General features: G+C 36.6%; 1 protein-coding gene across 4 annotated transcripts in view; it reads right to left on the bottom strand.

Moving 5' to 3' along the window:
- unc-104 (kinesin family member unc-104) overlaps positions 1 to 25,737 on the bottom strand; it is a 1,041,320-nt gene that overhangs the window by 469,797 nt on the left and 545,786 nt on the right. For 2 of the 4 annotated variants that reach the window (XM_090382707.1, XM_090382709.1), the window contains one exon: positions 11,352 to 11,440. In XM_090382707.1, the coding sequence (XP_090238833.1) occupies positions 11,352 to 11,440 (89 nt within the window). The remainder of the gene's footprint in view (positions 1 to 11,351; positions 11,441 to 25,737) is intronic. The other 2 variants (XM_090382708.1, XM_090382710.1) reach the window with 1 other exon arrangement.

Below are 25,737 nucleotides of genomic sequence, written 5' to 3'. Positions count from 1 at the left end.
AGGCTTTTGCAATTACTAATGACCTTGCACAGATTGTTCATTTACCTACAAGGATACTGGACAATTCTAACCATACAGTCAAACTCGCTTGATATTTTTCTCACAAACAACCCTTCTAAGTACACGGTTGAAGTGAGTGATCCTTTAGGCACCTCAGATCACAACTTGGTGATTGTCTCTTCTTCAATGGAGCCATTATCTCATTTTGCATTACAAGAAATGGATAACCTGCTAGATTTGTTTTCTTCTTTTTCTTGGTCAGATTACTGTTTCAAAACTTCTGATGTCAACGTTTGCTCAGATCGTGTCAGTGAAATTATTCTTGTAGGAATGGAATCCTATATTCCACATTCCACTTTAAAATCTCGTCCTTTATCTAAACCTTGGTTTTCCAATAAATGGGCTAAGGCTGTTCAAGAGAAGAACGTTGCATATCGTAATTGGCTTGTTTCCAATTTTTCAGTTTCATTTTCTGCCTACACCAAAGCTTGCAACAATTGTAAAGCAGTTATTAATCAGTCCAAACTAGATTTTGAACAGACTAAGAGTAGAAAATTTTGCTTCTTACCCTAATGGTAGCCGAGAATTCTGTTCTCTTGCCAAAGCTATTAGCCGCAACTTTTTCCATCTCTGCTCCCACCTCCTGTCAAAACCAGATGGTTGTGTTGTCACTTCAGCAAAGGATAAAGCTGACCTGCTAGAATCCCATTTTTCTTCCAATTCATGTATTAATGATCTTGGTAAAACACCTCCCACCATTCTCAACATGCTCCATTCAATGCCTCCTGTGGTCTTCCATCAAAAGGATGTCAGAAGGATTTTGACAAATCTTGATACAAAGAAAGCTCCAGGTCCTGATGGTATTTCTCTATGTTCTCGAAACCTATGCTCCTGAACTTACTCCTGATCTTTGCCGCCTTTGTTTACTTTCTTATTTTAAGGGTGTTTTTCCTTCTGCTTGGAAATTTGCTTATATCCAGCCAGTTCCTAAAAAGAGTGACAAATCCCTCCCATCCAATTATCGTCCTATTGCAATTACTTATATTCTTTCTAAAGTAATGGAGAAATCAATTAACCGTCAACTCTTAAACTACCTAGAAACCTTCCGTCTGATCAATGATTGCCTGTATGGATTCCGTCAGTGCCGATCCACTGGTGATATTCTGGCTTATGTTACTCATTTATGGACAAATTCAATGGAAAATTTTGGTGAAACACAAGCAGTTGCTCTTGACATCTCAAAGGCTTTTGATCGTGTTTGGAGTAAAGGTCTTCTAAACAAGCTTCCATCTTATGGTTTTCCAACTACCTAGAAACCTTCCGTCTGATCAACGATCGCCAGTATGGATTCGGTCAGTGTCGATCCACTGGTGATATTCTGGCTTATATTACTCATATAGGGACAAATTCAATGGAAAATTTTGGTGAAACACAAGCAGTTGCTCTTGACATCTCAAAGGATATTGATCGTGTTTGGCATATAGGTCTTCTAAACAAGCTTCCATCTTATGGTTTTCCAACTGTTTTTTTGTAATTGGTTATCTAGTTTTCTCAGTGATCGCTCACTGAGGGTGATGGTAGATGGCTCTCTGTCTTCTAACTTCTCCATTAATGCTGGTGTTCCCAAGGTTCAGTTCTTTCTCTCACTCTTTTCCTCTTGTATATTAAGGACCTCCTTCCATTGAGTGGAAATCCTATCCATAGTTTTGCTGATGATAGCACATTGCATTCCACTTTCCATTTTGAGAAACTTTGTCCTGCTCAATCAGCTTCAGCTTCTCGAATATCCGCTACCAATTCCTTAAATGCCGATCGCCAGGTAATTCTCCAGCGGGGCAAAGACAACTTAGTTGATTTCAATCCTTCTAAAACTCAGTCTTGTCTTATATTTCGCAAAAAGGATTCTTCTGCTCCTATGCTTATCTTTGGTGACAATCCGATTTCTGGGGAAAATGATATATCTCATTTGAGGATTATCCTGACTTCTAATCTCTCTTGGCACAAGCACACTACAAATATTTCTTCCTCTGCATCTAAAAAACTTGGTTTTCTCTTTCATTCTCAGTGTTACTTTTCTTCCAAACAGATGTTCACTCTGTACAAGTCACATATCCACCCTATCATGGAATATTGTTCTCACATCTGGGGCAGTGCCCCCAAAACCTCTCTCAGGCTTCTAGATTCCATTAAGATGGGGGCAGTTAGGTTAATTAAAGACTCCTCTCTAACAGAGTCTCTCCACTCGCGGTCTCATAGACGTACTGTTTCTGCTGCATGTCTTTTCTACAGATACTTCCAGGAGCACTGTTCTTCTGAATTGGCTTCTATAATTCCCACTATCTTGTCAAAACAATCCGAACACGTGCTGCCACCAGCCAACATCAATTTACCGTCCAACTTCAAACTCACAGAACCAACTTTTCATCTTCCTCGTTTATTCATTCAACTGCTGTTTTCTGGAACAACCTTCCTTCATCCATATTTCCTGAAAATTAAAGTCTACAGAAGCTCAAGTCGACAAATATCTTCTCTCATCTTCTCAATCTCCAACCCAAGAATGGTACTAAGTACAGCCAGGCCTCGCATAATGCAAGTTCAATTAACGCGTTTCATTTTTTTTTTTTTTTATGAAAACCTCAAACACGAAATGTATCAAAACCTATAGTACCCATACCGTGCATGGGTTGAAGGAGAAGCATGGGGAGAGGGGATGCCGGAAACTTTGCTCTAGAGACTAAACATGGGTTTCACCACTTCAAGCCTCTAATAAACAAAGTGGTGGTATTTCTTCGGTTGATGAAAGTCATCTACCACCTATACCGCTATTTGAAAAAATTATACCACTTTTCACTTTACACGATGCAAATTTCCAGTTAATGCGATCTTTTTTTTTATGCGATAGTTGAAAAAGATTTGAATCGCGCGTTATTTATTTATTTATTTATTTTTATTATTTTTTTTTTGTTAGTTAAATTATTATTTATTTATTTTTTGTTAGTTGTTGGCGCATCGGCTTCTGTGGCCATAATGCACCTCCTAAAGTTTTTGCATTTTACACTGATCCAAGCCCGAGGCAGGATTCGAATCCGCGACCTTTGGATTGCTAGGCAGGCACTTTACCCACCTGGGAAGCCCGGTTGGCTCGCGCGTTAAGCTTACCGCACATTGGACAGGCAATAAACAATCGTTTACCTGCTGCACACCTCAGTGCGTTCTGTCAACCATTGGAAGAAGTGTTACTTGTTTGTCTCCCGCTAATAAAGTTAATGCAGACTTGCATTTCAAAATTCTAATTTTTGAATGAGCCAGATGAAAATGTTACCACGAAGGAGATAACGGTAAAAGAACTAGATGAAATCTTTCGTATCACAGAGAACCTCAAACAAAAGGTTTGAGGTTCTCTGCGATATTTATTTCGCCAGGGCTCAGAGAAGATTGTTGTTGGCTATCGGAAATTGATTGATGAAAAGAGAAAGTCAACACTGTTCAAATATTTCCGCAACAGTCATTTCTTCATTGTGTATTTTATGTCAGAGGTTCCCAAACTTTTTCGGTTCATGGCTCCTTTAATGTCTTAGTAATTTTTTCATGGTGTACCTAGACTAAAGGATATACTTAACAGTTCTGTTTAGTAGTTAGGTCCAAACAACTTAATAAGAAATGTTGAAACTGTGAACTAGGCTAGTAGTTCGCGTGGTGTCTGACAGATGTCTAGTATCACTGTGCTTCCATCGGAAATTTAAAATATTCCGTGTCACACAGTTTGGGTACCGCTGTTTTATGCAATAAACATTTAATTCGATAATTATTTTCATTATCTCTTACATGGTATACAGTTAAAAAGTTATTTAAAAGGTATTTTTAAAATTCATTATAGACATTCCAGAAGGTCAAGGACCAATTATAATTTTTCTTATTGATTATTATATTCGATTAACGCGTTTCCGTTTTGCGAGAGGACAGAGAAGGGCGATGAGATTGGTGAGTGTAACAAAAGATTGCTCTTAGGAGGAAAGGCTTAAGTTCCGCAAATTGCAGTGTCTGGAGACTTGGCACCTGTGAGGTGATCTGATTGAGGTGTATGAGGCCTTGAATGGTTTGAGCAAGCTCAATACTGATGGGATTCTTCCTCGGATTACTCACCTGAAGGGACAAAGATAAATTTAGGAAAGACAGTTGTAGAATAGATGTGTGGAAAGTTTCCTTTAGCCAGCGGTGGGTTGATTGCTGGAACAAACTTCCATCTGTCCTAGTAGAACAAACTCCATCTGTCCTAGAAGTTGACAGCTTAAATAAATTCAAGGCAGAACTAGACAAACATTTGTAGTGAATGGATGGGTGAAGTGGGAAGGGGTTTTTTTTTGGCTGATGCTGCATAAGTTTGCTTTCTTGCATCATATACTTCTAATTGAGGGGATGGTATTTGATAATCAACTCTCAGACATCCTCAAAGCTAATCTCACTAAAATTGTACCACGAAGCAGTTCTAGTGCAAATCAACATAAACTTTGAAAGAGGTTGTTTGTGCACGGGTATTGTACTTCCATCATTTCTACCATACTACCCAGGTAGTATGAATGCACCGTTTATTCATATCTCATATTGTGAACACCTTCACAACGAGTTTCCTACGTATTGCACTACTTTGAATAAGTAACACTTCTCTAGTAGAGAAGACTACTGTTACTTATTCTCAGATGGGCACCCTCACCCAGATGGCACCATTTCGAAGTCAACTAGCTTCGAAATGGTGCCGTCTGGGTGGTGGTGATGGTGCCCATCTGAGAATAAGTAACAGTAGTCTTCTCTACTAGAGAAGTGTCACTTATTCAAAGTAGTGCAATACCTAGGAAACTCGTTGTGAAGGTGTTCACAATATGAGATATGAATAGTAGAATGAGTAGTAAGAAATGAAGGAAGTGCCATGCTATGCATTAACAACCTCATTCATACTCGTAGACATTCAGTCAAGAAATATTTTTCAACATAAATTTTGATTTAAATTGTTTCATTACCCTTGCTTCGTGATCAATATATGAGCTAAGCTGATTGAGAAGGACTAGTGAAAGAACTTCCTTAACTCTGCCCTAGGGTATTTACCATCTGTGTAGGGAAATCAAAATCTCACAAATACAGACAAACTATCAAAAATTACTTGATCAGTACAACAGCATAACTCTGAAAACTGGAGTGTACACTCATATATGCATCTTCTTACATGATCTGCTTCAGCTATAGATGTTTTTCTATGCTCAGGAACTGCATACTCCTTTTTGGATTGGATATTCATAGCAACTCACTGGGTGAAACTACTGCTCTATGAAATTTTACATCGATATTGGCATTCCCTACCCTTCCAACCAAACTGCAAAATGGAACTTTTTTTTTTTTTATTAAAACCCCAAACACGAGAGGTATTGGAACCTATAGTACAGGCTGGCCTCGATTAACGTGATTAATTTGTCGCGTTAATTGAGACGGATGTAGAGCTGCTGGTACGACACAGACTGTCGTTCCAGCAGCTCTACATCCTTCTTAAAATGAGGCCTCCAGACGTATACAGTACTCAAAGTGTGGCTTGACCATTGCCTTATACAAAAGTATAATCACCTCCTTATTAATGCTATAAAAATTGCTGTATACACCGATGAGCCAAAACATTATGACCAGCAAGTCATTATTCAAATCGAAGCAACTGCAGGTGAACTATGGTGTGTGCGTGGGTCAGCACATAGTATAATAAGCATCTGATACTGAGCTCCATTAATCAGTGTTACTCTTGTTCTTCAGTCTGCTGGAAAGGCAGCGGACTGAATCAAGTTTGACAAAGGCCAAACTGTAATGGCCAGATGACTGGGTCAGAGCAGATCTTGAAACGGCACAGCTGGTGGGGTGCTCACGGTCAGCCAGCGTAAGTACCTATGAAGGTGATCTGAGGAGGGAAAATCCATGAACCGTGGTAGAGGTGTTGGACAACCATGGCTCATCAATGCTCGAGGTGAGCAAAGGCTCTCTCCCGAACAGAACGTGGCAACAGAAGGGCGACTGTGATGCAACTAGCTAGTAATTGGAATGCTGGTGATGGGAGTAATGTGTCACAACACACAGTACATCAAACTCTGCTGAAAATGGGGCAGCGTAGCCGCAGGCCGCTCTGAGTGCTCACGCTAACCACGGTTCTCCGGCGACAGTGTCTACAATGGGCAAGGAAGCATAGAAATGGACCTTGTGTGATTGGAAGACGGTTGTCTGGTCCGATGAATCACATTTCCTGTTGCACCATGTGGACGGCCGGGTATGTGTGTGTCGTTTACCTGGATGTAGCATGGGAGGAAAACAAGCCGGTGGCGGCAGTGTCATGCTTTGGGCGATGTTCTGCTGGGATGCCCTGGGTCCAGTCATCCATGTATTGGACACTCTGATATCTACCACCCACCTAAATATCATTGCTGACCAGGTACGCCCTTTCATGGCAATGGTCTTCCCCTCTGGCTGTGCTGTCTTTCAGCAGAATAATGTGCCATGGCACACCGCCTGGATTGTTCAAGACCGGTTCACGGAACATGAGGAGGACTTCCAGATATTGTCCTGGCCTCCAAATTCATCAGACATCAATCCCATTGAGCATCTGTGGTTTGTGTTGGAACAGTAACTCTGATCTGTGGCATCTCAACCACAGACCTTACAACAGTTAAAGGATCTGCTGGTTACATGTTGGTACCAGATACTACAAGACACATTTAGAAATCTTGTAGCGTCCATGCCTCGCTAGGTATTAGCTGTTTTGGTTGCACATGGAGGACCAACATCATATTATGTAGGTGGTCATAATGTTTGGGCTCATCGGTGTATCATTGACAAGACACCATGAGCTACTCTCACAGACTGTCTGCACTGCTCAATTATCCCCAGGTCTTTTTCATTTTCCATTACCCTGAGTGTAGTACCACACAATTGATACATTACTCTGGGGTGACTGCTATCCATATGTAGCACTTGACATTTGTCAATGTTAAACTTCAGTTGCTATCCCTCAGCCTATCTGTTCAACTTTTCTAGATCCTGTGGCAGTGGATTCAACCCTGTCAACCTTCGTATCATCTGAAAACGTGGACATTCAGTCTGATATACCTTCATTAATAAATACAGAAAACAACAATGGACCAACACCGAACCCTGGGGGAATCTCCACTAATAACATTAGTCCACGAAGAGCAGTGTCCACTGATTATCACTCTGTCTTCTCACACTCAACCATCTCTTTATTCATAGCAGCAATTTGCCCTTAATGCCATATTGCTTCAATTTGTACAGTAGTCTTCCATTATCCCCTTGTATAATGCAATGGTCAGGCCACACCTTGAGTACTGCGTACAGGTTTGGAGGCCTTATTATAGGAAGGATGTAGAGTTGCTAGAATGAGTACAGAGAAGGGGAACAAGACTGGAGAGAGGATCAAAGGGTTGCTCTTACCAAGAGAGACTTAACTACGGCAAGTTGCAGCCGCTGGAAGCTAGGCACCTGTGAGGTGATCTGATTGAAGTGTATAAGGCTTTGCATGTTTGAGAAAGGCTATGTGGGAAACAGACCAATGGATATTATCCACTGAGCTAGTGATTCATTTGGTGGTGCAGTTACCTCCATTTGGGTAGCAGTTGATATTCATCTTGCAATTACCCAAGCATAAGTTAGCTTTTTAGTATCAAGATTTTTTTTTCGCTCTCTCTCAGTAGGTTACTTCATGTTCAGTTTTGTATCAATGTATTTCCCCCCCCCCCTTGTTCCAAATGGAACACTCCTTGGAATGTCAGATGTGCTTCTTTCAGTTAAGATAACTACGTGTTTTGGCTGTGGAGACAGTAATGATGTGTTCAGTGGATTCACATATGGCACAGGCAGCTGCTCCGTTGCAGACTGTCTGTAAATGCCCAAACTTCTGACACTTACACATAAGAGATTTGCTATGTAGGCTTTACTAAGGAAGATAACCTGGTTTGATCATTGTTAGTAGTTGTCTGGGATTGTTAAGAGAATCATATTCAGTGTCCAACCTAGTATACCTTCTTACTTTTTCATATTTTGTCTGACACTGATGGCTGCTTGAACTTGCAGTTGTTCTGCCAAAAGTATTAAATTTTTGTACTTGCTGAAACTGTCGAGCATCTTCAACTAGCAAGTCCGTGATCTTAACATATTTGCTGCCACTGACATGTATACAGCAACCAAGTGCCACAAAAGTAAATGAATATGAAATTAACAATTGCTCGATATTAACACACTGATTGAATTCAGCAGTATTTTCAGCAATGCTTTTTTTTTTTTTTTTTATTGTCGACCATGTGCTGTAAAGACCAGGTACACAGTTTCATTTGTTCTTTGCTTGTGTTAAGGTTAATTTATATATATGGAACAAACTTTATAAAATTGGAATTCCAAATTATCAAAAGTTTATTGCATATACATAAACTAACTTCAAAACAAGCAAAGAATAAATGAAATTGTCTACCAAGTTGGTAAGCATATAGCTGACTGATGATAAAAAAAATCATAACAAAATATAATAATAATAATAGTGAACATTAATAATAATAGTAAATGGGCAAAACCAATTTCCCATCTCATAACCACTTGGTACAAGTACCAGTCACGGGGCAGAAAAAAATCCCATAAAAGGGGAAAAAAAAATGTATTTTTAATAATAATAAATAAGCATTGCTGCAAATAGCAGAGTTCAGTCAGTGTGCTGATATCAATAAGTTGTTAATTTCATGTGCTTTCACTTTTAGTACTTGTTTATTGACCACTTAAGAAAGACCACATGTGTATAACGGGACATCACTGATACACAAACATCATGGCAAATTACTTTGATAAATGTACATGTCAGTGGCAGCAAAGGTGTTAAACAATCAACTGCCTTGGAGTATCTATTGTATTTTAGTCATTTTTGCACTACAAATACTAAACGTTTTCCAATTGGTTGGTCTTCAGTTGAATGGATAATGAGGAATGCTGGAGAGCAGATTCTATCTACATCAGTCTTTTGACATTTTTCTGCAACTTAGCTACTAAGGACATTTTTCTGCAACTAAAGAACATAATATCTGTAAAAGAAAATTCTCACACCTCCAGTGAAAACTGAATACAGTAGACTCTCAATTTTCCTGGATAGATGGTAAAAAACAAATCCCAGATAATCAATTTCCCAGTTAATCCAAAAATACAAAAGTCCCCGACATACGTAACAGATACGTTCTAGGACTTCTTACGTAAGTCAAGTTTTATGTAACTCGGAAATAACTAATAAAATATTGCTACTATATTATTATTGACAAATCTGAATTCCGCGCGATACTTGTTAATGTTTGGCCATTTTCATACATCCTTATTAGTTTAATTTTCTGATCCAAATCGATGGCTTTCCTTTTGTTGGTAGATTTACTAGTAGCGCTGTCACTTATTCTCTTAGTCGGCAACACGATAACGGTCAAAATGAAATTTTCTGAAAAGAACTTCACAGGGTTAAGGGGGAAACACACTATTATCAGCTGATGCGAACTCACATTTTACTAAGGCACATTTCTGGAGGTCACTGCCATTAAACAATTTGCACCTTCCGGTTTACTGGGCTTTTCTGTTTGTGAATCTAATTATAAATGGATAGTAAACTCAATCTTATTGCATTTGCGATAATACAGATAGCTGGAATTGTGTGGGTTTTTATGTTATTATGGTGAAATGTGTCCCCTTCACTGAAATCTTCAGTCATGTAAAAAAAAAAAAAAAACCATAAATAAATTGTAAGAATCTTCTCTTCTTTCCTATTTTTTTGCTTGTTACTATGTATCTCACTTGTGCAATTTGTACGTGCCGTGATCATCGTTATTAATTGCTTATTTTATTTATTTATTATTTTTGTTTGTTTTAAATTTGGAGATAGGCATACCATGAATATAATAAACAACTTGTTGGCTAGTGTAGATTTCAGGCTCAGGAGAAGTTATTCTAGTTCCAAATTAAAATTCTTAATAAGAAAATTTTTGATACTCAATGATACAGTAAATTAGAATTGCTATGCAGATAAACTGCTATCTCTGTTTGCAGTGCGGAATGTACTATGTGTTGTGATTTCATTATCTTTTCTGTTAGATAACAAATTTGTATGCAAAAACTGTTGTAAATAAAGAATTACAACTTGTTGTCAAGAAATTTACTTTTCTTAACAAGTTCATTTATTGTAAACAAATTCTCTTGATAAAAATAAATTGTATTGTAATGTATTATTTAATTATTAATATTATTAAATATTATTATTATTATTGTTGTTGTTACTCGTATTATTTCTTCCTGATTGGGGGATTCCACTCCGTGACGGGTACTGCTACCAAGTACACAGGATGGTTGTAATGTCTGGTGTTACTGTTGGTTAAGGAAATCTCTGACTATCCTACAAGTGTTCAGGATTGCGACTTAATATTATTATTATTATGATTATTATTATTATTTAAACAATATTAAATATTTTAAATAATGTTTGAAATAGATGAAAACTGAATCTTTCATGATGAATTTTTATTATGAAAGGTTCAGTTTTCAACTATTTCAAACATTATTTAAATATATGTATGAGTATATCACATGACAGTAGTGGACGGATTTGCTAACACTGCGCCCGTGCTGCCATCCATATTCGTCTATATAACCTGGATTCATCTATATAATCTGGTTAAGCTTACTTTTTTGTCAGTGGTGTGGCTTTGCATAGGAGTGCTTGTATCTGTCCTATTTTTAATTTTCACTGCATCAGGACCACCACTATTCAGGTCCTCTGCATTAGCAGTTCGATCTGGGGATTGGGTGGTGGATTGATCTTTCAATTGACTCGCCTTTGTGGCAATTTGTCTAGCGATCGAAATGCAGCAATTCTCTGACTGGCCTTGTGGTCCTCTGTTGAGATGGGGTGTAATGGTCAGTCTAATTTTGGTTTATTTTTGTTTCATTTTATTGTAGTTGGTTTATATCTCTGTTTGTGATATTTGACATAAATTTGGACTTGGTGCCCATCAGAAGGGGAACTGTTAAATTTCTATTTAATTGGCATTGAATTTTAATTGATTATTATTTTATTATCTTTGCATTTAGATTTTCTAAATTATCTTGGAAAGTTTCTGCTGCAATATTTTTACTCTTGTTACTCTTCTTTTCCCTCCCTATTGGTTTGATCATTATGTTTAATTTTGATTATTTTCATTCTTCTGTCTTGCCATACTGCTGGCATTATTTTTTTTTTTTATTATTCATCATTCTAATTTATTTATATATATATAAACCAAAAATGAATTTGACAGTACCTTCTTTCCTCTATGAAAAAGTTCATCACTGAAGCTAATACGAGCTGACTGTCTCACGCCATGGCTATACTCTGGTGTTTCTTCATCTTCTTGAAGAGAGGAAGGGAAAAAAAAAAAGGGTCTTATGACACATTTACGTAGGTTAATGTACAGAAGCTTCTAAATAGAATGCTGTTTCCAGATGACAATTTGATACAGAGCATAAAATTCTAGTTGTTATTCAAATTTATGGAACATCTTTCTGAATGGAATATTTTAAATTATTCTGAATTAAAAACTAGAATAAATTATGTTCTTTTTTAAAGAACACATTTAAGCATTCAGAAATAAGTTTTGCAACTAAAAAATATATTTCTGAATGCTTAAATGTGTTCTGCAATTTAAAGTATCTTCTATGCAAAACAGCTTAGCTTTCAAATTGAAAAACTCATTTGCCATTATAAAGTGTGACCATACACAAATCAGTCAGATTTTTTTTCACTTGATTTTGTACAATACTGCTACCAATGAACAAAATAAACAGCTTAAATTTTTGCAGCATTACTGTACAAAGGGAAAATATGAGTGGAGCCAGTGCAAGATTGTTCACAGGCTCAATACATCTATACAGTGAAAGTTTATATTTTGAAACAATCACTATAGAATCACTGCATGAATCATGCAGTCTTCCACAGCCACTATTGGTAGTGGCTTTTTTTAAATATTCTTTTAGTTGCATTGTGTGTGTAGATATATCAAAACTTGAAATAATGAGCATTTAAACCTGGATGGAGTGCACTGCCTTTAACTTCTTAAAGAATTACAGATTATTCTCAGACTTTCATGGTACTTTCTGTACCACTTCTTCAGTGACTATAAAGACAACAGAACCGATAAATTGTGGTGGTTTGATTTAGTTGTTAATTTGATTACACATTTCAATCTGTTAAGGTTTAGTCTTGAATTAGTTAACAAATAGCTATTAGCAAACATCAGGTAAAGATTAATAATTAAAATTAAATAAATTAACATCAAGTAAATGGATAACTATGAATACTTACACTCTTGTAATGTTGTCATTATGACACCGTCATCCTCACATATCAAGAGAGTAACTTACAATTCATTATATTTATATATCTGCACTCTCAAACTAAGGATGTTTGGAATTAAAACTCCAGTTAGGGTCTCCTGGGGGCAATCATAGGTTAGTTTGTCACTGAGACAGGATATTTAGAATGAGAATAGCAATTTGGATATTGTAGGATTAGATATGTTTGGTGGCTAACCTTCGTGAGCAACTTAAATGTGCAGGTTGGTCCATTATTATATTAGAAGTGATGGAGATTCTTTTTTTGGGATATACTTATTATAATTCTTATTTTTGTTTTTTATCTGCTCTAAAAAACTGTGCTTTTGAAAATATATGTGTGGTTATTGCTATCTGGATGCCTTTGTTTTGGTTAATATTGTTGGTTAAGCTGATCATGAAGGATTTTTTGTATATGTCATTTTGTGTACTTCCAATGGTTAGTTAGGACTGATGTGTCAGGCATGGAAAGCTGGATCTCATTGATTTTGTTATTTGGCCACAGCCTATGTCATATTTGTGTTCTTTAATTCTTTTGAATAATCTTCTATCCCTTTGTCCAATATATGATTTTTGGCAATCTTTGCATTGTAAATTGTATATACTGGGTGTTTGGTGGAAACAGTCTTTGTCAGGGGTGAAGCAGAGGAGGGATTTTTTACTATACTTTTAATCTGTTGGCTAATTTGGGGGATACAGGGATGGTAATATACCCTTTTTATTTTAAAGTTTTTGTTTTTTAAAATTAAAAGATGGTCACTTCAGTGTACCATAATATTTCACTCAATTCAGCCTAGGTGCTGAATGCCAATGTTGTGTAAAATTGCTTTTAATCTATATTATTTTAGGAATGCATTCCCCCTATAACACCATTGTTCTCATTTTAGTTCTCTCTTTTGTTGCTATAGCCATGTTACTATTTTCTTTGAATTTGCTTCTTACCAGGCTTGCCATTCTACTAATATATTTAAATCCGCATATTTCAATTTGCATTATATTCCAGGAATACATAGTTAGTAATGTTTTAAAACCACTGGTTTGTCTTAGGACTATATTAGACTGGTGCTTAAAGTGCCGGCATCAGCTGGTGTCATGAATGTCTCCAAAACAGCAAACTACATGTAGCACGCCTAATGTCAGATTGTTTGAAACTAGATGGGACACTTCTAACATTGCATTGGGACCCCAGCAACTCACTTTTTCTATTCTCAGTTTCAAGGTGGATGTACTGCCCATTTATGTATACAGTTGATTGCGAGTAGAAAGAGAAATTGACATTGGTGGCTTCATTTGGCAAATTCAAATAGGTTAAAAACAGGACAGTTTTATATTATGTTTGAAACACACAAGAAGTCTCCTGAGAAGTTTTATTTATTTTTTTATTTTACAGAATGTTGATACAGAGTTTTGATACCATGATGCCGAAATAAATACATCAATATGGATGTTTACATCCATGCTTTGTGCATAGATGTAAACCGACAGACTAACTTACACTAATTGAAATACAGTAGAACCCAGATAAGAAGTTTTCCAAGGGACTGGAGGTTTAGAACTTCTTAGAAAGGAAAGTGATCTAAGAGTATGAAATATTAACTATACAAATAAAAATGAAAAGATACACAAGTTAAAGATGAGTTTTAAGTACTATTTTAGAATTTATAAATATTTTACTCTGCTTATGGGAAACTGAAGATTTCTAATTGCTTAACATTCTGCTATTGGTAAACTCATTAGCAAGTTGGAAGAATGAGCTCCTTACAAGTTTCAACATACCTTAAAAGGTCATAATTACAGTAAGACAGAGGAGCAATCCACTAAGTAATTCAGAACTCTTCACAACCATCAGAACGTAATGCTTAATGTGGTCTACGTATCCAATTATGGATATCAATGAAAACAATTGCAATATGTCACTTCCATTATATCAAAATGTTTATACTAAAAAGGTTTTAGTGCTGAAAGCCTCAGACTATGGAAAATTCACTAATCAAACAAGTTGCATCATTTAATTTGTGGTAAACAACCAAAGTAGATGAAATGGCATAATTTCTGTTATATCTCATATTGTGAAGGCCCTGATATTGAACTACCTCAAATAAGCAATGCTTGGCCAATGGATTTTCGAATAGGCAAACTTTACCAATGGATTCTCAGCAGATACTACCACCCCTGGGTAGTATCTGCTGGGTGGTAGAATCCGCCAAGAAATGTTGTTTTCTTCATTTGTAAAATTACTTTATTTCTATCCGCTATTTTTATGCAGAGATTAAGGTATCTGTAAGACTTGGTGACTTATAGGATAACTTTTGGTAACATAAAGGATAACTTCCTGTTTGATTTTGCCACATGAGACTTCTCAGAATAAAACACCTATGTCACGGTCTTCCCACCACTTGACATTATTTCCAGATGGAATATTGACAAGTACGTTTACCATCCATTTGAAGCAGTCGGCATTCTCCAATACCGACACTGTAACGGATTACTTCTCGTGCAATAAAGAATTAGTTTTGTTCGATTTTACGAATGTACATGAGGAGACAACAGTTTTCAAAGTTTATAATGCAGTTATCAATAGAAATATTTTCTTGAAATTTTGTTAGATGATCAAATGTACATCCAGAAAATGTGCTATACCGATATTGTTCCCTAAAAACAATTACAATAAAAACTTTTTTTTAATCAAATGTTCATTGCAGTATTATCAGTTTTACAACGGTTTATACCGTTTCCATTGCAGCTTCCAACATGAATTACCTTGATTTTATGTATATATGCAATACACATTGAAGAAAAGAAGTATGATCTTGCTTTAATCAAAAACAATCCGTTGCAATTCTTTCAGTCATGTTTTTCATGCCAAGAAACAGTTGCATGCATTCGCCCCCCCCCCCCAACATCACGCTGGCAACGATGCTGTACTCTGCAGCTTACGGCTTCCTTTCATTGCTTTCACAATACTTTTCAAAAAAAAAACAGAGGAAGATAGAGAGATAAAGAGGTTGTAAAATTATTTCTGATACAGAAAGACACCGAATTTACGTTTGAAATGAAAGGTTCAAAATTCGTTTTGGAAGAAGAAAGAGACCACAGGTGATTTTTTTTGTTACCGACATTAGTTGTGCTGTTACAGTAGATATTCCTCAGCAATTCTCCGATTACTGTTTTCATCTTATTTAATAATAATAAGGATTTTTATAAACTTAAATTATATATATTCATGATTCCGTACACAGATAACCAGAAGAATCTAATAATAAATTGTCGATACAATTGAGCAAACTTGTATTTTGTTAACTAATGAAACAGTACTAAAATAGAAGTAATATTTACGATAAATATAAGGTTCAGAACTGAGCTTTCTGATTCTCTTTATCATTACATAATCACAATACCAGGAGTTCATCCCAGTTTGGAAACATTTCTTTTCCAATTTCTATACAACACTTTGCCATTATTTCTTTGCTGCAGTAGTCTTTTAATGATGTGTTGTACAAGGGAGGCCTCTTTTCCACTTCACAGATAAACTTCTCTGTTTTAAACATTGTCTTACACAAAGTATAATAAACAAATGAATTAAGGCCATCCACCCAAGAACCTCCCCTCAGGCAATACAATTTATTATTTTTTTTTTAAAACCCCAAACACGAGAGATATTGGAACCTATAGTACTTAGTACCGTGCTTGGGTTGGAGGTTGAGAAGACAAAAGAAGTTATTTGTTGACATTAGACTTGAACTTCTGTAGACTGTAATTTTCAGGAAATACGTATGAAGGAAAGTTGTTCCAGAAAACGGCAGTTAAATGAATAAACGAGGAAGATGAAAAATTGGTTCTGCGAGTTTTAAGTTGGATAGTAAATGGATGTTGGCTGGTGGCGGTATGTGTTCAGACTGTTTTGAAAGAGAGAGAGCGGTAATTATGGAATCCAATTCAGAAGAACAGTGCCCATGGAAGTATCTGTAGAAAAGGCATGCAGCAGAAACAGTACGTCTATGAGACAGCGAGTGGAGGGACTCTGTTAGAGAGGAGTCATTAATTAATTAACCTAACTGCTAGAGAGGAGTCATTAATTAACCTAACTGCCCTCTTCTGAATGGAATCTAGGAGACAGAGGTTTTGGGGCACTGCCCCAGATGTGGGAACAATATTCCATGGTAGGGCAGATTTGTGATTTGTTTGGAGTGAACAGCTGTTTGGAAGAAAAGTAATGCCAAGAGCAAAAGAGAAAACCAAGTTTTTTAGATGCAGAGGAAGCAATATTTGTAATGTGCTTGTGCCAAGAAAGATTAGAAGTCAGGGTAATCCCAAAAAAAAAAAAAAGATATATCATTTTGCCTAGAAATCAGAGGGTCACCAAAGATAAGCATAGGAGCAGAAGAATCCTTTTTAAAAGAGATAAGAAAAGACTCAGTTTTAGATGGATCGAAATCAACTAAGTTGTCTTTGCCCCACTGGAGAATTACCTGGAGATCGGCATTTAGGCAATTGGTAGCGGTTATTCGAGAAGTGGAAGCTGATTAAACAGGGCAAGGTCTCTCAAAATGGTAAGTGGAATGCAATGTGCTATCATCGGCAAAACTATGGATAGGATTTCCAGTCAATGGAAAGAAGGTCATTAATATACAAGAGGAACACGCTAAGAACTGAACCTTGGAGGACACCAGCATTAGTGGAGAAGTTAGAAGACATAGAGCCATCTACCATCACCCTCAGTGAGCGATCAGAGGTAAAACTGAATAACCAATTACAAAAAACAGTTGGGAAACCATAAGATGGAAGCTTGTTTAGAAAACCTTTATGCCAAACACAATCAAAAGCCTTTGAGATGTCAAGAGCAACTGCTTATGTTTCATCAAACTTTTCCATTGAATTTGTCCATAAATGAGTAACATAAGCAAGAATATCACCAGTGGATTGGCACTGACGGAAGGTCTCTTGGAAGTTAAAGAGTTGGTGGTTAATTGATTTCTGCATTACTTTAGTAAATTAATAAGAGGAGTTTACCTCAATATAGTACGTAGAACACTTCCGTATGATACCCTCCAGAAATTAAAACGGAAAACACGAAAAAATCAACAACTTACCGGTACATTAAAGTAAAATATAAATAATTAAATAATCAATTTAACACAATTCAAAATCAATTTAAAACGATTAAAATTCAAATTAACGCAATTAAAAGAATCTAACGAAAATATTCAAAACGATTTTCCTTCCTAAGGAAGGAAATAGCTTTGGCAAGAGACCTTCCTAAGGAAGGAAAATCATTTTGAATATTTTCGTTAGATTCTTTTAATTGCGTTAATTTGAATTTGAATTGTTTTAAATTGATTTTGAATTGTGTTAAATTGATTATTTAATTATTTATATTTTACTTTAATGTACCGGTAAGTTGTCGATTTTTTCGTTTTTTCTGTTTTAATTTCTGGAGGGTATCATACGGAAGTGTTCTACGTACTATATTGAGGTAAACTCCTCTTATTAATTTACTAATATTATTATCAACGTAGAACATATTGAGTATTACAGCTCAGATTCATACTATCTAATGCATTACTTTAGAAAGAGTTGAAGTAATTGCAATAGGATGATAACTGGATGGGAGGGATTTGTCACCCTTTTTAGGAACTGGCTGAATATGAGCAAATTTCCAAGCAGAAGGTAAAAAACCTTTGGAATAAGAAAGTAAAAAAGGTGGCAAACAACAGGAGTAAGTTCAGGAGCACAGGATTTGAGAACAAGTGGAGAAATACCATCAGGACCTGGAGCTTTCTTAGCATCAAGATTCATCAAAATCCTTCTGATATCCTTTTGATGAAAGACCACAGAAGGTATTGAATGGAATGTGCTAGGAATGGTGGGAGGCATTTTATCAAGATCATTAATACATGAGTTGGAAGAAAAATGGGATGCTAGCACGACAGCTTTATCCTTGGCTGAAGTGACAACAGAACTGTCTGGGTTTGACAGAGATGAGAGCAGAGATGGGCAATAGTTGTGGCCAATAGCTTTGGCAAGAGACCAGAATGCTCAGCTACCATTAGAGCAAGAAGCAAGTTTTCTACTCTTAACCTGTTCAAAATCTAGTTTGGACTTGATTAATGACTGCTTTACAATTGTTGCAAGCTTTGGTGTAGGCAGAAAATGAAACTGAAGAATTAGAAACAAGCCAATTACGATATGCAATGTTCTTCTCTTGAACAGCCTTAGCACATTTATTGGAAAACCAAGGTTTAGATAAAGGATGAGATTTTAAAGTGGAATAAATGTGGAATAAAGGATTCCATTCCAACAGGAATAATTTCACTAACACGATCAGAGCAAACATTGACATCAGAAGTTTTGAAACAGTAATCCAACCAAGGAAAAGAAATCTCGCAGGTCATCCCATTTTGCATTCTTGTGATGCTAAACAATACAAGGTTGGAAATAGCCATGAGATAAAGGCTCCATTGGAGAAATCACCAAGTTGTGATCTCAGGTTCCTAAAGGACCACTCACTTCGATTGTGTACTTAGAAGGGCTGTCTGGGAGAAAAAGTTTGTTGGCGTTATGGTTCGGATTGTCCTGTATTCTTGTAGGTAAATGAACAAGCTGTGCAAGGTCATTAGTAATTTGCAAAAGCCTCAGCATCTCGACTAGCTGGGTCGGTGACTAGAAAACGGAAGCCAGCTGGCGTTGTGAACATTAAAATCACCAAGGAAAATTATCTCCCTGTTAGGAAAGTTGGACTGGAGAAAGTCAAGTTGCAAAGAGAGGAAGTCAAAGAGTTCCAAGTGTTTAGTGGAGTTGGGAGAATGGTAGAGACAACAGATGAATTTGACACAATGAGGTAGAGAGATTTTAAGTCAATGAAGATAGAAAAGAGGAGATTTCAAATTACCAAGTCTCTGACAGGGAATATCTGAATGGACATATGCACAAGGTACCACCTTTGAAGCGAAAGGAAAGAAAAAGTACATAGGGTTTGGAAGAATGCAAGTGGAAATGTATGTCGTCGACATTAGAATTGAGACCTTGTATATTTGTGAAATGAACAGGGAAGTGTTTGGGAGGTTTAGATCTTTCCACAGATAAACTTTCTGTGAAAAGCTTTCTTTATTATTTGTCTTGTTAACAGTGACAATTCATGGTGTATTCAATAGTAAAAATAAGTCGGAGCGACATGCTGTATGAAATAATGAAATTTTTGGATATGGCATACACATGTTAAGAATATACCCAGATCCTTGACATAACATGGCATTGACAATACCCCCCCCCACTGCATACACACTACTCAGACTTCCTCCAGTCAAAATCTGGCAGAGTAGAGTAGAGGTAGCAAGATTATACGCTTGCTGATCCGGAAGCCTCCTAAAGAGTTACCAATAAGTTCGGTCTGGTGTACTAACAAGCAGCAGGCCTGTTAACACCATTTTAGAGCTGTACCCTTGAAATGTACCTGGGGAAAATAATGGAATCACTGGTTAAAGAAGCATTGCAGGATCATCTAGACAAGACTGCGCTGATAGATAAGACACAGTATGGGTTTGTCAAAGGGAGGTCTTGTCTGACCAATTTGATTGGTTACTATGATGTGGTTACTATGATGAATGCCAAAAATAATTTTGATATCATATACAGAAATACCTCACATAACGCGGTTAATTCGTGCCAAAAAAATACCACGCTGATCGAGGTATTATTAGTATGTATTTTTATGTAATTCGTTCCGTTCAAATTCGTTCAATTTGATTATATGGGTGTTTGTTTATCATAAATTGCTGCACACAAAGTTCTTGCAAAAAAAGAAACTAAAATGATAAATATGGAAAATACTAGTAAGTACAGTACAAATGATTTTTATTGCTGTATGTACATACCAAAACAATATAAGTGAAGTATATACTGTATTTTTATTTTGAAAAATAACTGATCAGCTTAGTTTGCACAGTTCTTTTCTTCTTTTTATCTGCATGCATCTCTTTATAACATCGAATGTCATTTTGCAACGCCTGCCTTACTTTCATACCTTGTCGATGTTTGGATCTAGAAGAACACAATGCCATTACATTTCTTCTTTCCACTCATATTTGTGTATAAAGGTGTAACGTTTTTAAAAAATAATTTTAATAAAAATACACATTAAAAAATATTTGTACAGCTCACGCACAATCAATGACCTTACCGCTCGGAATCTAGAGTGTTTATTAATCTATAAACGTTAGCAGAGTCCGTATATAATGGGAGTTGTGACAACAGTCAGCGTGGCCTTGAATCCATAACGCATTGGCCTACGTACTGGCATTATAATACCAACATACATATCAAATGTATTGGTGCATAACAGTTAATTTTTTTTCAATTTGTAAACCGCGCTATGCAAGGTATTCCTGTACTTGGATTTCGGGAAAGCATTTGATACTGTTGCACGTGGAAGACTGCTGTACAAATTGGTGAGGTATGGCATCAAGGGTAAGCTGCTAAAATGGATAAAGGGATCGTTGAGTGGGAGACAACAGAGAGTAGTAATCAATGGACACTGCTCTTCGTGGACAAATGTTATTAGTGGAGTTCCCCAGGGTTCGGTGTTGGGCCCATCATCGTTTAGCATATTTATCAATAATATTGATGAAGGTATATCAGGTTTAATGTCTAAGTTTTCAGATGATACAAAGGTTGGCAGGGTTGTTAATGACAGTGTGCTACTCCAACTGGATCTAGATAAGTTGGGAAAATGGGCTGAGAAGTGGCAACTGGAGTTTAACATTGACAAATGCAAAGTACTGCATATGGGTAACAATAACCGAAGAGAAACGTACCAACTGGGAGGTACTACACTCAGGGAAGTGGAAAGTGAAAAAGACCTGGGGGTATTTGTGCAGCCATGAAGTTCACTTAACAGTGCAGACGGACTGCCAGGGCAGGTCATGGAGTCTTGTCAATGATATATAGGAATTTTGCTAGCAGGGACAGGGAGCTGACAATCCCGTTATGGTCACGACACACCTAGAGTACCTCAATCAGAACACCTCATTATGCGAGGTGATCTGATTGAGGTGTATAAGGCCTTGAATGGGTTGAGCAAGCTGAATGCTGATGGGATTCTTCCTCTTGCTCAGATTAAGAACCTGAGGGGACACAGTTTCAAATTGAGGAAAGATAGTTGTAGAATAGATGTGCGGAAATTTGCTGCCTTTAGCCAGCGGGTAGTTGATTGGTGGAACAGGCTTCCATCTTTTGTTGTGGAAGCTAATAGCCTAAATAAATTTAAGGCTGAGGTGGAAAGGAATTTGGAACGCATGGAGGGATGAAATGGGAGGGTTTTTTTTTTTTAGCTGATGCTGCATAAGCTTGCTTTCTTGCATCATATGCCTCTACTAATGCTAATGCAAGGAAGATTGGATCTCACCATGATGTCCATCATAACCTCAAAAGTCATCAGTCATGGAAGAGATGGGGAAGGGTTACTGCCTCAGTCTTAAGGCGTTTATCCCACCCTTCCCACTGCAATAAAATAGGAAAACGACTTCTACTACCACTACCGATAACATGCACCATCTGTAGAATTTATTCAAGGCAACAGTCCATCCTACTGAAATTCAGCAGACTCATCTTTTCTGAACTTAGGACACACCAAACCTTTATATCACCAGCATAGGATATAAGTTGAATTTTATTTAAAAAAAATAATAATAATAAAAAAATTAGACTTAGTTAATATATGTAGTATGTCATATTTCAGCATTAGATTTTTATTTCTTAAATTAATTTAACTTTTCTTTTCTGTGATTAATAGAGTGAAAATTAAATTATTTGTCTTGTTATCAAATAATTAATAATTGATTAGCTAATAATATATACACTGGTGTTCAAAGAAAGTGCATCAACTAGGAATTTCACATTTCTAACCATTTATCATGATGGTATGTTACACTAATGACTAGCATCACAAATAGAAATATAAACAAAAGATATTTATTAATAGTAAAGGCAAAGCTAAGTAATATTTGACAGGTACTCTCAAAATATTCCAAAATGGGCATTTGCAACCTTTATACAACAGTTTTGGTAAACACAACAATTATGGCTGAAATGTTATCAGAAGCCCTTAATTTGCTTCAGTTTATCATTTTAAATGGAAAACAAAATGTAAAGTTCACCAGGTGCAAACTAATATTTAGTTGAACCACCTCTGGCCCTGATGACAGCAGCACACCGTCGAGGCATTGACAAGATCAATTTCTGAAGATAATGAACTGATAGTTTGTGGTTCCAAACACAAATTATGGCTTCCTGATGTTCACAAAGGGTCTTTGGTTTCTTTCTGGCAACTGCAGATTCCACACGGTGACAACAGTTCTCTACAGGATTCAGTTCTGGGCTATTCCCAGGCCAGATAAGAGTTGTAATGGACCGTTCTTCCAACCATTTTTTCACTGTAACAAATGTAAAAACATTACTGTCGAACCTCTAATGCAGAAATGAAGCTAAAGTAACTACAGAAGTGCCTACTTACACTTTTCGCCCAATGACAAGGAGCAGAGTCATCCTGAAAGATGCAGTTTCTTGGCAGGTTGAAATGGTCTCTAATGGTTGGCAGCAATTTGCCTTCCAATATAGCCAGGTATCCATTGGTATTTACGGAACCTTTTATAAACTGCGTGACCTACTATGACAGGTCACCACGATACAAAATGCACCCCACATATCATTTGGCTGGTAGGGAATTTCACTGTAGACACCACAGAGTCTGGATGGTATTATTCACCATATCTATGGCGAATCGTTTGTCTCCCATCAGAGCCATGCAGGTTGAATTTTTTCTCATCCAAGAAAATAACTGACTTCCACTGCTGGGGGATCCATCTGATATGCTCCTTACACCAAATCAATCGGGCCTTTTTCATTTTTTGTGCGAGGAGGGGCTCCTTAAGATGACGGGGTACAAGTCAACTTTTGAAGAGGCATCTTCTGACTCTTACTGCACTTGCTACCATTCCTGTATGTTCTTCCCATTCCCTTTTCAGCTCAGATGAAAAAGCTTTAAGGTTTTTAAGGCAAAAGCACTTCAAAACACAGTCCTGTTTTGGCAAAGAGAATTGTTTGAGTCCGGTTCCTTTTTTTCCTATCAGCAGAACCAGTACTCTTGAGTTTGGAAAGAAATCTACTCACTGTCGACTGATTACAAGACACTCTATAGGCAATATGACGGGAAAACATCCCTCCTTATGTAAAGCAACAATAGCACTCTTTCTTCATGGCGTCAACTGCATGTAACTCGCCATCCTAACACAAGTAAGGAATGACTGCAACTCTTGCAGGGCGTGCTTATATAGCTGAAAATAACAGCTGATACAATATCACGTCATCACCTACGTGTGTCAATCTTATCTGATGCAATCTGTAAGAAATATTGCCATATACTTGTGTTATTTGGACAACTACAATTTTAAGGGGTGTTGCACTTTCTTTGAACACCAGTGTAAAAGTAATTGTTTTCATTTTATTGCACATATCTCCCAATTTAACATTGACCTCCACATTTTGTAATATTTTATAATGAAATGCATATGGAAAGCAACACATATTTCACAATCTGGATTTAATAAATTAAACAATCATAGCATACTATCTCATAATCATGACATAATCATAGTTCAAGGATGTTCTCATAATCATATATTATGAGAACATCCTTCAACTCAGGGGAGGGCCTCATGGACTGGAGATGTGCAAATGTATCCGAAATTTACAAAGGGATATCAAAAGGTGACACAAGTAATTACAGACCTGTTAGTTTAACTTCTGTTCCAGCAGGATCATCTAGACAAGAGTGCAGTTATAGTTCAGACACAGCATAGGTTTGTTAAGGGGAAGTCTTGTCTGACCAATTTGATTGGACACTATCATGTGGTCACAAGAACTGGATGCAAAAAACAATTTTGATATCATATACTTGGATTTTAGGAAACCTTTTGATACTGTTGCACATAGAAGACTACTGTACAAATTGGAGCAGTATGGCATTAATGGCAAGATGCTGCTATGGATAAAGGGATGGTTGAGTGGGAGAACACAGAAAGTGGTCATCAATGGACACTGATCTTTGATAAATTGATAAATTTTGGCAAAAACAATAGTTCAATTGTTACACATTATTCTTTAATTATTTGTAAAAGAATAAGAGAAGTTCACCTCAATATGAAACGTAGAACACTTCCATATGGTACATCCAGAAATTACAATGAAAACAATTAAAAAAATCAAAACTATTATATTACAGTAAGAAATAATTAAAAATCAATTGAATACAATTAAAAATCAATTGAACACAATTAAAAATCAATTTAACGCAATTAAAAATTAAGTAAAAATTAAATTATAAAAAAATTGCAAAAGGAAAATCGTTTTGCAATTTTTTTGTGTAATTTTATATTTAGTTCTTTTAGAAACATTTGTCAAACTATCACAGATTGGACAAACAGAAATCAAGCAGTTATTATTTCTTTTTTTTTTACATTAAATCTTTTATGTAAAAAAGAAATTCACAGATGTAGTTTTAATGCAATATTGTTATGTAAGACTCGTGAACGTAGTATTGTTTGTGAATAGATATATATATCATTAGCATTAGCAGAGCCATACAATGCAAGAAAGCAAGCATCAGCCTAAAAAAAAAAAACTCCCATTTCACCCCTCGTCAGGCATTCGTTCCAAATGCCTGACCGGCTCAGCCTTAAATTTATTTAGGCTATCAACTTTCAAACAAAAGATGACGTCTGTTCTACCATCAACCACCTGCTGGACAAAGGCAAATATCCACACATCTATTCTACAAATGTAATTTGAATCTGCCCCCTCAGGTTCTTAATCTGAGCAGGAGGAAGAATCCCATCAGCATTCAGTTAACTCAACCCATTGAAGGCCTTTATACAACTCAATCAGATCACCTCGCAGGTGCCTACTCTCCAGGCGCTGCAATTTGCAGAACTTAAGCCTTTCTTGGTAAGAGCATCCCTTTGTTCCCCTCACCAACTTGTTGCCATTCTTTGTACTCTACCAATATAATTTGTTCCATTCTTTGCTGTGTAGTTCTCAGCTTCTCTTCCATTATTTTGATGAGTGCCCAAGTTGCTGCATTACTTCTAAATGGTTCTTTAAATTGGAATCTAATGTACAGGCAAAATTTAGTAATCCTCTGAATACTCCTGGATTTTTAGAATCGTCTTTTTCGTCATGTCCACGTAAAGGAATTTCAAACTGTCCACAAAATTTAATGCAGTCTATTATTTCAGATAATACCTCACGATTCTTGGTAACTTTTCT

The sequence above is a fragment of the Mastigoproctus giganteus genome, chromosome 10 (assembly GCF_048544385.1).
Source record: "Mastigoproctus giganteus isolate SK-2022 chromosome 10, ASM4854438v1, whole genome shotgun sequence".
NCBI classification, from domain to species: domain Eukaryota; kingdom Metazoa; phylum Arthropoda; class Arachnida; order Uropygi; family Thelyphonidae; genus Mastigoproctus; species Mastigoproctus giganteus.
This window is presented reverse-complemented; position numbering and strand designations above follow the sequence as displayed.